General features: G+C 42.8%; 1 protein-coding gene across 2 annotated transcripts; it reads left to right on the top strand.

The window, feature by feature from the left end:
- Positions 1-781: 781 nt before the first annotated feature.
- Positions 782-15,442, top strand: LOC117965749 (intermediate conductance calcium-activated potassium channel protein 4-like). Of its 2 annotated transcripts, none has more exons than XM_059016684.1 (9): positions 782-1,116; positions 3,940-4,035; positions 5,080-5,537; positions 6,132-6,267; positions 7,560-7,670; positions 12,097-12,218; positions 12,577-12,646; positions 13,468-13,655; positions 14,577-15,442. In XM_059016684.1, the coding sequence occupies exons 1-8, from the start codon at positions 871-873 to the stop codon at positions 13,645-13,647; spliced, it is 1,419 nt and encodes a 472-aa protein (XP_058872667.1). In that variant the 5' UTR covers positions 782-870; the 3' UTR covers positions 13,648-13,655; positions 14,577-15,442. The 2 variants fall into 2 exon arrangements, with proteins under 2 accessions (XP_058872667.1, XP_058872665.1); XM_059016682.1 differs by having other exon boundaries at positions 13,468-13,677.
- The last annotated feature ends 1,600 nt before the right edge of the window (positions 15,443-17,042 follow it).

Genomic DNA, 17,042 nt, shown 5'->3' with positions numbered 1-17,042 from the left:
CTGCAAGGTGGAAGCTGACCTACCAGCATCAAGCAGCGAAAATATAAACGTCACCGCCAAAGAATAAAATAAAACAAGGCAAGATATTACATTATTTCTGCAGGAGCCACTGTCCACAACGAAGCAAAACCAATGACAGCTTCAAAAGCAGTGGCTTTGATAAGCATACACAAAGACAGAACTAACACCGTGAATGCTACAAAACTATGGACACGTTTATAGCAAAGAATGAGCGCAGAGAAGCCGGCTCTGGGTGTGATAGCGAATGTTTCTGCATTCGTCATATTGTAACACTATAGAAGACTGTTGAAACATGTTGAAACATTTGTTACCATTTCATGTAATTTGTGTCCGAAGCAGTAAATAACTGTAGAACTTAAATAGCTGGCTTTTAGGTAGGCTATAAAGATAAACAAATACTATGTAGACAGCAGTTTAATATTCTTTATAAATACATTATTTATCAATGTAAATCGTGTACATGGTCATTTAAAAAAAAAAAAAAAAACATTTATTTTTTAATTTATTATTAATAATATATATTTTTAATAATGTATTTTCCATTCATAGCCTGCTCGTATTAAATGCACGACGGAGCCACTATATCTGAAATACAAGAGTATGTTTGTGTGTGTGCGTGTGTGTCTCTGTTTGTGTGTGTGGGGGGGGGTGTGTCTGTGTGTCTCTGTGTGCCTGTGCTGCTGTTCAAGACTGTCACATCGCTATCATCACACTATACAGACCGATACTCAGATGTCGCTCTCATCGCTCGCTGTGCCCTCTAGTACCCACAGACGCAGCACCAGCTCGGTTGTCGGGGAAAAAGCAGACTTAGAACGAGAACGAGAAGGAGAAGACTCGACTGTCACCATGGAACTGATGACGACACGTTCTCGCACCTCTCTTGTGAACTCGAGCACGGGGAATGGGAACGAGGAGGTGCGTGCTGAAATCACCATGCCGGCTCCCGGCTCACCGAACCACTGCAAGCTGCGCGATAGGACCATTCTTTCAGAGGAGAAGCGCAGGCTGTGCGGCTGGGCGCTCGGCATTGCCCTCTCCGGGATTGTTCTCATGATTCTGCAAACCGAACTTTGCTGGTTCGTCTGCGGCAAGGTAGGCTGCTTCGAAATACTTCAAATAAAACAATTCAGTGTACATTTTTTAAAAACATTTCAGTATCTTCTAACGTAAGCTGCTGCAAAAGCGCCTTCAGAATTCTGTAACATAGTTCAGCTGTCGAACTTTGTCATTTTAAAACATTTTCCTTTCTCAGCGATAGTACGTTTTAGAAGAAAATTGATTATTTCGATTTTGTGTGTGTTAAATCTCATCCATAACTATCAAATGCCCAGTGTTGCTCACTTTAGATAAGCTATAAAGGAACTTAAAATGCCTGGAATCATTTGCCATTACATTTATTACATTTATGTTATTATTTCTACCAGGGTTGGGTTGAATTCCAATTCATTTTTAAAATCAATTCCCGATTCCCAATTCACATTCACTTTTAATCGATTCCAACGATGCAACGATGAGCAGCATTCTGTTAAAATGCGCTTCTCACGGCGGCCGCACATCACTTCCATTGAAGTCACCGTTTGGTAGTCGATTAAATTGTCTTCAGATGATAGCAACTGAACAATCAACAATTATGTCGTCTCCAAAATATCAATTGAAGTTCCTTCAAAGGAAGTGGGAATTGATTTTCAAGAGGAATTGGAATCGCAAACAGGACTGGATCCCGGATTCCATGAAGCACCTGTCCGTGGATATCCCGATCCTGATCTGAATCGTTTATTGAACCAATTAGAGCTGCATCCAGACCCTGCAGTGGTGCATGATCTCATTGTACCTGAGAATGGCCCTCCAGGACTGACCGGAGACCCCCGATCCAGGGTGATTTCCCAGCGTGCTCTAACATGCGCTAAAAGACAGCGGTGTTTTATATAGACAGAGGAAAAAAAAAAAATTCTATAGGCACCTGTCTTCACTTTGTTAAAACTTTGTTTTGACCGTAGCGGTTTAAACTCACGTCGGGACATATTTCCAAAACGTTTACTCCAGTCTTTAATTCATTCCTATTTTTAAAAGCGCTTTTAAAATATTATTATTATTATTATTATTATTATTATTAACACCTGTTAATTTTACAAAACCAGAACCGAACTAAGGGATGCATTTCCGGTTCTCTGAAGCGCTCTCGAAGTGTTTTGTGTCTCATTCTGTAGCCTGATTTACCTGATTTTTCTCCTTTTAAAAATAGGAGTTAATTAAAACGGGGGAAACGCTTTGGAAATACAGCCCGTCACTTTCTTCACCCGCTGGGGTGCCCTTGTCTTCATTTGTCATTTGGAGCATTTTTAACTGGCATCTACCTGCGTTTAAACGTTATCTAATATTGTGACGAAAACTTCCTAGAATTGTATTAACTGCACAAGTCAAGTCTAAATGCGATATGTCAAATTACATAAATAAATACAGATTGTGTTCGGAATTTTTCATACAAAATCCTTTGGTAGATAATTTTGTTAAATGTAACGCGCTGCTTCACGTTTGAAATAATCGAGGCTTCCAATTTAGAAGCATTGTGACGCGTGGAACCCTGAATGATTCTATTTACTGCTGGCTATTGGCTGCGTGTGAACGCATTGAATCCCCGGACGCTCAGTGTTCGGTGGCTGCTTATTCAAGGTAACTCGCTCTATCACTTGTAGCCTATTGCATAGCGTGAGGGTTACTGGTCGTTTAGAACATATTCATATACATTACTGATTTCATGTCCCTGGCTTTAATAGCACATTATTATTAGTGGGGCTTGCGAAGCAAGAGTCCCCACTTTAAATCTTCGACATACTTCTTAATATTATTCTTTGGCACGCTACTCCTCGTACACAGTTTATGCTACAAACGCCGTTCAAACTTTAAAACGTGTAGACCGGTCTGGAATAGTGTGCTTGTATACAATTTTTTGATATCTTTTATTCTTTTTAAACTATTAAGCTTTTTGTCCTTTTTTGTCCATCTTCATTCATTTTAATGGGACTTTTTTCAACATTCTGAAGCTCCCCATTGTTTTAAAACACCCAGACTTCCAGCATTCAATTTACTGTAAACGATGTAACCTGTGACACAAATCAGCTACTTTGACCACTTTCTCAACAAGACAAAAAGTTAGAGGGTATGACATCTTCCGCCACTAAGTCCGCTTTATTTTCTTTTCTTTCTCGGTATGCATGCTGCGTACCGGTTATGTGAACCCCTGTCTAAGTTGTCTGTCTTTTCTTTGCCTGCTTCCTTGGTATTTTCAATGGTGTTTAATCGACCATGTAATTCCCGCGCAGTTTAGACCTGGTTTTCACATGTTAATTAAAACGCTAACACTGTTGATGGTTTGCTAAATCGCTGCATTTGTATGTAAATGAGGACACGCCCCTAAAGTTCAGGCCATGTCCCGCGCTCACGCTGCCTTGCCGAGTGGGCACTAACGGTCACTAAATCACATGAATGGGCAAAGTCTGTTTGCCACACGTGCGCCTGATTTGTGGCACGCTAACTGTTCACAGAACTGTTCTGCGATTACTTTAGGGGTTTGAACGTTGCTGAATAGGGCCCACAGTGCGGCTCAGTGCTGTCTCTGTGTGGTACTGGCTGCAGGTTCACTGACAGTGCAGCTCAGTGCAGGGGCTGTGGAGGCTCAGTGCTGTCTCTGTGTGGTACTGGCTGCAGGTTCACTGACAGTGCGGCTCAGTGCAGGGGCTGTGGAGGCTCAGTGCAGTCTCTGTGTGGTACTGGCTGCAGGTTCACTGACAGTGCGGCTCAGTGCAGGGGCTGTGGAGGCTCAGTGCTGTCTCTGTGTGGTACTGGCTGCAGGTTCACTGTCTCAGCAGGACCGGGTGTAAAGGGATGTGATTGTGTGGGTCTGCTCTTGTGTTGCAGGATTCGGTCTCTGTCTTCATTATCAGATTGCTGATCAGCCTGTCCACTGTGTGTCTGCTGGGGCTGCTGGTGGCGTTCCACTACAAAGACATCCAGGTGAGTAGCCTTTCAACCCTTATGAGACTTTCCCATAGTAAAAGCACTGTAAAGTGTAATAAAGCACAGAGAAAGCATTGTAAAGCTCAGATAGGTCTGGTAAAGCATAGGGAAGCATTGTAAAGCTCAGATAGGTCAGGTAAAGCATAGGGAAGCATTGTAAAGCAGAGATAGGTCTGGTAAAGCATAGGGAAGCATTGTAAAGCACATAGAGGTCTGGTAAAGGCGGAGCCGTCCTTCAAAATGAGATGTAAAACAGGGGTTATATTTTTAGTGACTGCAGCAGTTGTGCTGTATAGTTCTCACCCTAGTCTAAGTCGCTTTGGATAAAAGCGTTTACTAAATGAATAATTCAGTTACTAATAAATAATATAGCTAGCGCTTATAAGAGGTATGAAAAAGGTTTCCAAAGCATTGGCTAGTGCTTACTTTAAATTGAGGTAGAAGGGGTTGATGTAGAAAGTGCTAATTAAAGGGAAGAGTCGATTTTAAAGATGGTCAGCGCTTCTTTTAAAGGAAGGGACCAATGATTCTGTTAATAAAGCTAATAAGAGGTAAAAGAATAGGTTTTAAAGATGGTCAGCGCTCCTTTAAGTGACTCTGCAGCAGCAGCAGCAGTTGTTGATGCATAGTTCACCCCCAAGTCTCTGTAAGTCGCTTTGGATAAAAGCGTCTGATAAATGACTGAATAATAATGGCATAATAATGCAGCCAGTGCTGATGAGAGGAGTGCCGAAGGGCAGGCTGGTGATTGCCTCATGTTGTGTTCTTCAGCCAAGCTTCGACAGGTATCTGGTAGCTCCACGGTGCGTGTGGAGTTTCTGAGGCTCGGGTTTCACCCGGCACAGGCTCTTTTTGCAAGACGGTGTTTAAGACGCTCGCTAGCGGTGCGAGGGGTTGCCAGTTAGTGCCCAGCCTCCTCTGCCCTGTTACAAAGGCAGTGCTATTACTAAAGGGAACAAAACTGGGATAGGAGTCCTTCTGTCCCCTCCTGATGTGACCCCTTGTCTGTCTGTCTGTCTGTCTGTCTGTCTCTCCACACAGGTGTTCATGATCGATCATTCTGTGGAGGACTGGCGCATCGCCCTCACTGCCCGGCGCGTCTTCTCCATCTCCCTCGAGCTGGTAGTGTGTGCCCTGCACCCCGTCCCACTGGCCTGGCTCCCGGGGAGCGGAGAGGACGGGGTGGACGGGGAGGGGTTGAGGAGGACGGGCTGGAACTCCACGCTCCCCACCCCTCCCACCTGCTCCCTGCCAGTTTGGGAGCTGCTGCTCAGCTCCATGATGTTCCTGCGGCTGTACCTGGTGCCTCGCTCTCTGCTGCTTTACAGCAAGATCCACCAGAGTGCCTCTTACAGGAGCATCGGCTCCCTCAACAACATCAACTTCCACTTCCTCTTCGTGCTCAAGCTGCTGATGAACACCCAGCCCGGCCTCACGCTGCTCGCCTTCATCGTCTTCCTCTGGCTCACCGCCTCCTGGATCCTCACTCTCTGTGAGAGGTCAGTAAGCAGCTGAAGTGCCTGTCTGCTGAAAGAGCACCTTAGAATGTGCTCCTCACAGGAATATAAAACAGTGAAAGCATGGGAAGCACAGAGAGGTCTGGTAAAGCACAGGGAAGCATTGTAAAACACAGAGAGGTCTGGTAAAGCATAGGCAAGCATTGTAAAGCACAGAGAGATATTTATTTATTTATTTCATAGCAGACACCCTTATCCAGGGCAACTTACAATTGTTACAAGATATCACATTATTTTTACATACAATTACCCATTTATACAATTGGGTTTTTACTGGTGCAATCTAGGTAAAGTACCTTGCTCAAGGGTACAGCAGCAGTGTCCCCCACCTGGGATTGAACCCACGACCCTCTGGTCAAGAGTCCAGAGCCCTAACCACTACTCCACACTGCTGCCCTTATGGTATGGTAAAGCATAGGCAAGCATTATGAAGCAGAGAGGTCTGGTAAAACAATACTTACACTGGCCTTGCCTCTCAGCTACGGAGCCTGCTCTTCAGTTGAATGGTCAGCCCTTGCCTCTCCATTCAGTTCAGTGGGCTGAGGCTCCAGTCTGATGAGCACTGTGCCCCTGCAGGCAGAGTGAAGGTGCTGTGGGCAGCATGGAAGATACGGTGTGGCTTGTCGCCATCACCTTCTTGACGATCGGATATGGAGACCTCACCCCCAAGACCACCTGTGGGAAGACAGTCTGCTTGCTCACCGGAGTCATGGTAGGACCACGCTTCCCTGCTGAGGGAAATCAGACTCCCACTGCATAACGGCTTCACCCATTCCGGGTTTTACTATGAGCTTGATTAGCTCAGATGTGTATAGGAACAGTAACAAGTTCAGGTGTGTCTTATTATTAAACTCATAGTGAAACCAGGAATGGATCAAACCGCTATGCAATGGGAATCTTATTCCCATCACTGCGGTGCTTCTTCATAGATGCGGTGTAACAATTCACTGTGTCGATGGATCTATCTCCTTCTTTCTGTCACTATCCCTCCTCACTCACGCTCTCTCTCTCCTCCCTCCCTCTATCTCTCTCTATTTCTCCCCACCTGTCCTTCTCTTTGGGTGGTGTTGGTTTGGGCTGAGCTGTTTCCTTTGGTCTCTACCGGTTGCCGATAAAGCAAAGTGACTCACTGGGATAATCTATAAACTACACAAGGGAAGCAGTGCGCTGCTCTAGAGACACAGGGGCTGGGGACTTAATGCAGCTCCAATACAATAACACAGAGAAGACTTGATACAGTCAGTTTAACTCGTTTCAAAATGACTTGGATTCAGTGTATAAAGCAGTGTGCAACTGTGTTAAAACCCCATTGCTTCTTTTGTTTTGAGTGGCTGTGCATATGACATCAGACCACTGACTGAAACATTGCGATCCCATTCTCTCTCTCTCTCTCTCTCTCTAAAGAGTCGGCTATACTTTGCTTTTATTATATGCATCATAGGTCGAAATGCAGCATTTGTGTGTTGTGTTTTAAACACGCAGTGTGTGCATTCAGGGGGAGGGTTAGCTGAGTGTATGCGCTCCTATTTCTTCAGCTTTTAAGTAAGCTACACTCTGTGCTGTGTTGTGTGTGTTTTTTTTTGTATGGATCTACGAGAATTCCCTGGTAATCTGTGCACCTGTTTTAGCCATAAAGGAGCTCTGCTCCTGTAAATCAATTTAACTCATGTATTAATATGTTTTTTTTCTATCGATTTTTAAGACACTTAATGTTGCAATGGATCTCCTTCTAGCAGCTGATGAGTTAATAGCACTGACTTCAGCATAAGAGCCGTACCTCCCTCTCCACTACAGAGCTGGCTCTTCAGTTGAGTTAATAACACTGACCTCTCCACTACAGAGCTGGCTCTTCATTTGAATGGTGAGGCGTTCCTCTTTGAACCGTGCGGTTCGCATCCAGCCCTCACCTCTCCATTCTCTTCAATGCGCTGGGATGCGAGTCATTGCAATGTGCTGTTTCTATGTGTACATTATGTTGAACCATCTGTCCTATGCTGTCTGTAGGGAGTGGGATGCACCGCCATGCTGGTTGCTGTCGTCTCAAATAAACTGGTGCTCAACAAGGCTGAGAAGCACGTGCACCAGTTCATGATGGACACAAAGGACACCAAGAAGGTAGGCCAGCATTGGCTATGTCATGTATTATTATTATAATTTCTTAGCAGACGCCCTTATCCAGGGCGACTTACAATTGTTACAAGATATCACATTATTTTTACATACAATTACCCATTTATACAGTTGGGTTTTTACTGGAGCAATCTAGGTAAAGTACCTTGCTTAAGGGTACAGCAGCAGTGTCCCCCACCTGGGATTGAACCCACGACCCTCCGGTCAAGAGTCCAGACCACTACTCCACACTGCTGCAATACAGGAACCAGGAATAAGTAACCAACCCCCCCCCCCCCCCAGTGGTGTTTTTTAGGCACTTTTAACAAATCTGTCTCTGTGAAGATTTGCAATCATCCTCCACCAACGACAGCACCAACCAAGCGAATGAGACAAGCAATCAACTCTGACAGTGACTAAAAAAATAAGAGCATACCCACTGAAACACCTTTTCCTTACAAAATAAGTTATTTTTGCAGTTCATACCCAGTTTAATTCACCGTTCCTATCAAAAATAAAAGTTATTATTATTCTTTAAATTCACTTCAATTTGCAATTTAGGAGGGGGAGGTCTGTCATGCAAAGAGTTCAATAGAAAGTGCGCTCTCAACTTTATTATGAGGCAGGCATCGAACACGTAGAACACGGCTTTTCAACTGGAGACCCGCAAGGGACCACCAAGTGACTGCCGACAGTTAACAAAAATTATAAAAATGTACTAAAACAAATATGTTAAAAAAAAATGTAACATCGTAATTCAATTTGTGATAAAGACGTGTTTTATTTTTGTATCCGGCAAAGTAATGCGCGCATCACACCGCCCCTTTCGAGTCACGAGCCACTCCGCGCGACTCTCCGCTTTACGCACTCTGTGGGCGATTTCAGTTTTTTATTCATGCTGCCATTAATTTTTTTTCTGTCTTTTTTTTTTAAAGTGATATAAACGTGGCTCTCTAGTCTAGCTGGTAAAAAGATAAAACGATGGTGAAAATCGTAAATTCAACAATGAGTGGACAAATAAATACTTATTTTACCAACTGTACCGAACGCAAAACCAGTGTGTTTATTGTGCAAGGGATGTGTGTCAGTAGTTAAGGAATACAATATGAAAAGGCGTTTTGAAACCAAACACGGAGCTTTTGGAAATACGTGTCCAGACGGCTCAGCAGTTAGAAGCTCAAATGTAGAGGCGCTGATCTCTTCCTACCAGTTCCTGTGCGATCGTGCGCTGATCGATGTGCTTTTTGAGATTTATTAAAAAGTATACCATAAAAAGGAGATGAACAGTTTGGTCAGAAACATCAAATGTCGTCATCTGGGAAATGAACCAAAACGTAGAAACAAGATTTCATTTTTGTGTCACATCTTTACCTTACTTACAACCACACTGTCGCACAGACTGTATGTTATAGTATATAATAGCATATATGATAGTGTAACCGTTGTACTATTGATATGTCACATACATTTTAAAATGTTTGGAATGATACTCCGTTAAATGTTCTCACTGTTCTATTATTAAAGTACTATTCATATGGTAACATTTTTAAGTCTTGTTCAATATACAAACATATTGTAACGGTCACCCTACACAGCTGATAGGCAACTGTACTGTCCTCCCTTAGGAGATACTACTGGCCAAATAATTAAAACTAAATAAGTCAGTAAGGGTGACTGACAGTAAAACAGGGTCGTCACAATGCGTCAATTTAACTACACAAACACTGGTTTATTCCGAGGAACACAAAGCTTGACAAAAAGAATAAGACTAAACAATTACAGAAGAAAACAACTCAATTAGGGACAGAGTGACAAGGAAGAGAATATAGTGTAAACAAACCCAGGAAAACAGATTATAAATGAAGATACACAGCAGAGCTTAAGAATATAACCACAACCATTTAACAATTACTGACACGGAGGATGATTAATATACAGAATGAATAAACAATGCAACACAAAATATAAATCAACAAAATAGTAATGAAGTCCCAAAAAGTAACAAAAGAAAAAAAACAACAACGATGACAAAGTCAACGGAAAGAGCTCACCAAACCGGTATGGAAGTCCAGTTAATTAATTGGGATGAATGTGAACGATGATGTAGAGTTCTTCAGGAGATGAAGAACTCTACCAACTATGCCACCCAGCTCCTGGTCCAGGCCCTGGTACTCTCCCGCCTAGACTACTGCAACTCCCTCCTGGCTGGCCTCCCTGCGTCCGCCACCCGTCCGCTCCAGCTCATCCAGAACTCTGCTGCCCGCCTGGTGTTCTCTCTGCCTCGCTTCGCCCACGCTACTCCACTACTCCGCTCGCTCCACTGGCTCCCGATCACCGCTCGCATCCAGTTCAAGACTCTTGTACTAGCCTACAGATGCCTTGACCAGACTGCACCCAGCTACCTCCAGACCCTCATCTCTCCCTACACCCCCACTCGACCTCTCCGCTCCGCCTACACTAGAAGACTGGCTCTACCTCCGCTACGCTCCCCTGCCTCCCGAGCCCGCTCCTTCTCCACCCTTGCTCCGCAGTGGTGGAATGACCTTCCTACAGATGTCAGGACTGCCCAGTCCCTGACCACATTCCGGCGCCTCCTTAAGACTCACCTCTTCAAACAGCACCTGTAGAACTCCTCTGTTGTATCCTGGGACACTATCACCCTTCATTTAAATGTGCTTTATTTTGCTCTTATCTGCCCCCTATTTTACTGCATTTAATCCTGTACTTCAGAATATTGTAATCTGCCAAGTGTTTAACCTGTAGTATTTTGTACTTAATCATATCCTGATGTAACTATCACTATTTAATCATATCCTAATGTAACTATCACTATTATCTGCTGTATTATTGAATTGTGGTTTGTCACACTTGAACAAAAATTAGTGTATTTCTTGCTCTTATTGTATTACTTGTATTGTAACACTTGAATGTATTTGTATTTGCTTGCGATTGTAAGTCGCCCTGGATAAGGGCGTCTGCTAAGAAATAAATAATAATTGAGAGCGATGAAATGGATGTTTGATGAAAACTGAGGTTGCAAACAGTCCAGAACAGATGCACACTCCAGCAAAAAAACACAAAAGAAACTACCCCACCTAATTAAGCAAAAAACGATAACTAGACAATAAACTAAAGCAGCAGACAAAAAGAAAAACAAAGGCTAAAGAATAATATCTAGCTAACAGTATAAAGATTAGGTTTCAAAAGGTAGACAGCCTCTCTCACCAAGGTGCTAGCTACAGGAAAAAAACACACTCCCAACCCCCCACAATCAGAGAAATAAGAGACAGGTGAAGATTGTGAGAGGATTGGTGGATGAACTTTTGAATGGACCAATGGGGTGAAAGAAAGAAAGAAATGGATACTGGGAAATGTAGTTTTTATAGGTTGGCCTGGCCAGGCTACTGCCTTTACTTAAAGAGACAGGTGAGTGAAAATTACACCCACATATGTAGCAACAGTGCTACAATATATGTATTACATTGTTAAACGTGTGCAGAGTAAAATACTTCTGTCCCGACTAACTTTTTTCTAATTAAAAAACTAGTTAAAGAGCCCTGGCTTAGAAACATATGTTTTTAAATCTAAACTAGATGGTAACCTTACAAGTAAAGTTGTGGGGGTTGCTGTATTGGGAAAGTGGTCAAAGTAGCTGATTTGTGTCAAAAGTCAGGTTGTTTACTAATTGTCTCATGCTTGGAATGTGCTAGAATTTGAAATTTCTCAAAGTTCTATGGCAGTTAATTCAACAGCGGGAAGCAGCCTCCTGAAAGAAGTTGAAGTTTACTAAAACAGCTATTCCCCTTGATTGGTAAAAGTTATTTCTGTTTTGATTTCAGATTTGAATAGCAGAGAAGTAGAGGAAGATTCCATATGCTCTAACTTTTTGTCTAGCTTGTTGGGAAAGTGGTCAAAGCAGCTGATTTGTGTCAAAAGTTACATCGTTTACAGTAAATTGAATGCTGGAAGTCTGGGAGTTTTTAAACAATGGGGAGCTTTAGAATGTTGAAAAAAGTCCCATTAAAATGAATGAAGATGGACAAAAAAAGGACAAAAAGCTTAATAGTTTACAAAGTATAAAAGATATCAAAAAGCTGTATACAAGCCTCTGAGGAGGGTCATGTTTTTCAGAAATCCCAGCGCAGTGAGCGAGTGCGCTTCTCCGGCCGTCAATTTGTGACCCCCTGGTCCTTGTTTCTTTTTTCAGGTCAAAAAAGTCCCCTGGGTCGACATTGTCTATACCTTTTAGGATTTTGAATGTTAGATACAAGACGGGTAACTGTGGGACACTAAACTCATGATACTGAGGTACTGGGGGTGGGTTGGGGGGGGAGGGTGCAGTCTACCTGGTGTAGCAGGGGGCCATGCTCTGGGACCCCCGTGACCCCTGTGTTGAGAGCAAGTGCTGATTGTGGTTGGTCTCTGTGTGCAGATCCGCAACGCGGCGGCCAACGTCTTGAGGGAGTGCTGGCTGCTTCACAGGAGCAGCAGAGGCAGGAGACACGGCGGAGAACACAGGAGGGACCAGAGACGACTGCTGAAGGCCATCCAAGTGTGAGTGAGACCAAGCGACAAACACAAGCACACACACGTACCTGAGTACTGAGATTCTGAGAACATGTTGAATTATTTGGGGAATTGTCAGATTATATTTATTTTTTTCTTAACCACTGGCAAAGATATGCACAGGTCATCAGTAGTGTGTAGAGCAGGAAGCGTGCAGTGTGAGGTCATGTATCTGTCCATATACACGGGAATGTTGCGCTCATGTACAGCACTCTCATCCACTTTATTGTTGCAGTGTGCATCGTATGGAGAGCTCTGATTGGTATAATCCTAAGATTTAAACGTGTAGGAGGAGATTTAATGTCATCAGGCGAGTCTAAAACTCTTCTTACTTTTCCTTTGCCAGATTTCGGAACGTTAGGCTCCAGCAGAGGAAGAAGACAGATCATGGTAATAAAGTGGTGGACCTCTTAAAGGTACGTGCTGGAGCAGCTCTCCGCTGGACTGTCTGTTGCTGGGTTATTATTTGTGAGCTCACTGGCGTGATTTGCTATGTTAAGCCAAGGGAACACGAGGCCACTTTCTCAGGAACAGTGGCTTGAAACCTGGTTCCTGGAGACCTAGTTTCTCTGCAGCTGCAGGTGATGATGTGTGTGTCTCTCACTCTCTGTGTGTCTCTGCAGCTGCAGTTGATGTGTGTGTGTGTGTCTCTCACTCTCTGTGTGTCTGCAGCTGCAGGTGATGATGTGTGTGTCTCTCACTCTCTGTGTTTCTCTGCAGCTGCAGGTGATGATGTGTGTGTCTCTCACTCTCTGTGTGTCTGCAGCTGCAGGAGATGTGTGTCTCATTGTGTTTGTGTGTGTGTATCCCTGTCTCTCTCACTCTCTGTGTGTCTGCAGCTGCAGGAGATGTGTGTCTCATTGTGTTTGTGTGTGTGTATCCCTGTCTCTCTCACTCTCTGTGTGTCTGCAGCTGCAGGAGATGTGTGTCTCATTGTGTTTGTGTGTGTGTCCCTGTCTCTCTCACTCTCTGTGTGTCTCTGCAGGTGATGTGTGTCTCATTCTGTTTGTGTGTGTGTCCCTGTCTCTCTCACTCTCCGTGTGTCTTTGCAGCTGCAGGTGATGTGTGTCTCATTCTGTTTGTGTGTGTGTGCCTCTCTCACTCTCCGTGTGTCTCTGCAGGTGATGTGTGTCTCATTCTGTTTGTGTGTGTGTGTGTGTCCCTGTCTCTCTCACTCTCCGTGTGTCTCTGCAGCTGCAGGTGATGATGTTTGTCTGTTTCTCTCTGTGTGTCTCAGCACCTGCAGAGGATAACGTGTGATCACAATGTGAACTGGAACAACTCGTACAAGGAGCTGGAGCACAGGATCGACTCCATGGAGCAGAAGATGGATGCGCTGAGAATAGCCTTCCATGACATATCACAGCCCCTCTCCAGAGCCGTGCAGCACAGAGCAGAGGACTACAGCCTCACGTAGAGCCCAGGGTGAGGGGCTGGGGCTGGGAGGGTGAGTGGCTGGGCTGGGGCTGGGGCTGGGGTTGGGAGGGTGAGGGGTTGGGAGAGTCAGGGACTGGGAAACTGGGTGCCAAGGTGTCTGAGCATCTCGATTCAGGGTCCCTAGCAATGGGAGACCAGGTCATTTCACCATGAACAAAAGGGATGTAAATAAAACTTCTATTCCATAGCAGTTTCACCTAATCCAGGTTTTACTATGAGCTAAATTAGCCACAGTGTGTCTAGGTAACAAGCTCAGGTGTATCTTATTAAACTCTTAGTGAAACCAGGAATGGATCACACTGCTGTGCAACGGGAGTCTGATTCCCAGCCCTGTAGATAGACTTTGATTGAAGGAGGTTTGTAGCTGATTTTATAGTGAATAAAGCTACAGTATGTTGGTGGTAACTGTGGGATGTTTAGACAGAGAGATCAGGGATGGAAATAAGACTCCAATTGCACAGCAGTGTGATCCATTCCAGGTTTTACTGCTACCAGCTTGATCAGCCCCAGTGTGTCTAGGTAACAAGCTCAGGTGTGTCTTCTTATTAATAACCTCCTAGTGAAACCAGGAATGGATCAAACTGCTGTGCAATGGGAGTCTTATTTCCATCTAATTTCTTTTTCTTAGCTTGTGATATCTGTGCAGATCTCAATCCAAGTGCTTCAATACATGTTTTATGCAGTACTCCATGAGAGAGAATTAAAAAGCAGCTCTCTATCCAAGGCGAATCAGGGTCTAACAGGATACTCAATCACTAGAAACACTGAACAAAGCAAAATTATATAGCAAAACCGATAAACAGACTAACTCGCTATTTTAATAATTAGCTAACGGATTAACGCATTTGATATGATTGATTAATGAATTAATAAACTGATATTATTAATGATCTTTCCTCCTCTGCACAGGTGTCTGTCTCCAGCCACCCGTCTGTCTGCCTGTCTGTCCAACAAGACTCTTGTTGACCAGGAATAGTTGGACCAGAGCAGCTGTTGTTCTATCCTCCAAACACCAGGGGGCAGACTACAGCTTGTGAACAGCCACGGGACTCTGTGGTAAAGAAACTCAGGAAAGCCATGTGCCTTTTTTAACAAGCAAATCAAATGATTTTTTAAAATCTTTTTTTCTTTAAGAACGCAAACTGTGACGTGAACAATTAGAGTTGATCTGGGGTGCATTTCCACGCTATGACCAGGTCATCTGGTTGTGTGTTTTCGTGATCAGGTCACTAGATCTAGCAGTCACGGGTCCACTGAACCAGTGAACTTGGTTTGTGGAACGGCTCGGTTGTAAACAGCATCATGTGCACCTATCTGTGCTCTAAGGTCAGCCGATTCTGGCCTTCTAGCTATTCCAAAGACTAAGACACAGGGCGAAAGAGCTTTTAGCTATAATGCATCGAGATTGAGGAATACATAGATTGCCATCTGATATCAGGGAAGCTCGAGTCACTAAGCTTGAGGTTAAAAACTCATTTTTTTTAAATTAGCTTTTGAATCCTGATTTTGTGTCTCAATCTATTAATATTGTCATTTTACTCTTCTCTTTTTATTAATGGTATTTTTATGTTTTTCCTTCACTGTGTTTCTGTTGCTTTTAATTATTGAATTGTTCCTTAGTAACTGTTCTCTTGCTAATCTTCTTATTATTAATCGTACTGTACTTTTCTGTTTAATTTGACTGCATTATTGTTGTTGATTTTACTGTATTGTAAAATGCTTTTGGGACACTGGTGTGAAAGGCGCTATATAAATAAATAAACTTTAAACTTTAACCAGAGGCATTGTGGGATTGAGGTTTCCTGTCAAGGTGGCATCACAAGTTTACAACTTGTCTCTGTAACCTTTTCTGAAAAAGATGGACAACAAACATGTACTGAAGTGCAGGAAAGATGTATTGAAGGTGGGCTTAAGGTCCTGTGAAGCATTGTTTGATATACCCCAAAAATAATCACATTTCATTTGCAGTTTACTGCACATATAACACAATAACAGGTACATTTCATAGAGTCACACATGACTGAGTGGAGGCGATTGTGTAAATGTGTTTAATATTTTAATGTCAGATGGTTTGTGTAGATTATAAAGTCATGTATAATAATGGTATAATATATATTACACACACATTATTATTATTATTATTGTTATTATTTATTTCTTAGCAGACGCACTTATACAGGGCGACTCATAAGCAAATACATTTCAAGTGTTACAAAACAAGTAATACAATAAGAGCAAGAGCATTAGGCTCAAAACGATTGATTAATTGCACTAAGTAAATGTTGATCACAAATTAAAAAAAAATTGAAATACGATGAAAGTACTTGGACCAAACTAACTATAGTCCATATGCATTGCAATACAGTCTAACACGTTTGCCTAGAGATATATTTTGCATGATTTATTGGTATAGAACTTGTGACAGACAGATGTATGACATTAGTCAGCATTATATACATAACCAACCTGTTGGTTCATCAGTAATACTCTGCGACTACATTTTCAACCTCTTTTAATGACCGGGTCCTTTCTTGCGTTGTGGTCACGTTCACAGGTTCTTGGTCAAAGGTCGCTTATCCCGGTTCTATTGCGGTTAAAACGGTCAGCCTGACTCCTGTGAAAAGCTACATTTTACAGCACTGCTTGGGAATCGGTTTTTAAAGTACGCACAAAAAATGTTTTTGCGGGGAAGTGGGCAGGTTGGATGATTTTACCACATTCAGCCAGAGCTACAGATCATGTATCATTTTAAAATGCCATCTACAATATGTTATTATTAAGCTTTTTTTAAAGGACTTGTTAGTTTTTTTAAAGCTAGACAGTGAAAATATAAAATCGTTTTACTGTCAATTGCTTTTATATTACACATCGTAAAAAGGTCTATATAAATAAATAAATAAATAAAAAACAATCTTTTTTTTTGTAGTGATTGCTGTTGAAGTTTTGTGGTGCTTCCAAATGAGGAATAGGGACAATCTTGAAGAGACAGTATATCATTTATACTACATGCTACCCACTGGGGTGTGCGTGAAACACCTTGAAGAGACAGTATATCATTTATACTACATGCTACCCACTGGGGTGCACATGAAACACCTTGAAGAGACAGTATATCATTTATACTACATGCTACCCACTGGGTTGTGCATGTAACATCTTGAAGAGACAGTATATCATTTATACTACATGCTACCCACTGGGGTGTGCATGAAACACCTTGAAGAGACAGTATATCATTTATACTACATGCTACCCACTGGAGGGAGCATGAAACACCTTGAAGAGACAGTATATCATTTATATTACATGCTACCCACTGGGGTGCGCATGAAACACCTTGAAGAGACAGTATATCATTTCTACTACATGCTACCC

Source organism: Acipenser ruthenus, chromosome 53 (genome assembly GCF_902713425.1).
Source record: "Acipenser ruthenus chromosome 53, fAciRut3.2 maternal haplotype, whole genome shotgun sequence".
Lineage (NCBI taxonomy): Eukaryota > Metazoa > Chordata > Actinopteri > Acipenseriformes > Acipenseridae > Acipenser > Acipenser ruthenus.
Note: the sequence above shows the minus strand (reverse complement) of the source record. Positions and strands in the feature narration are given on the sequence as shown.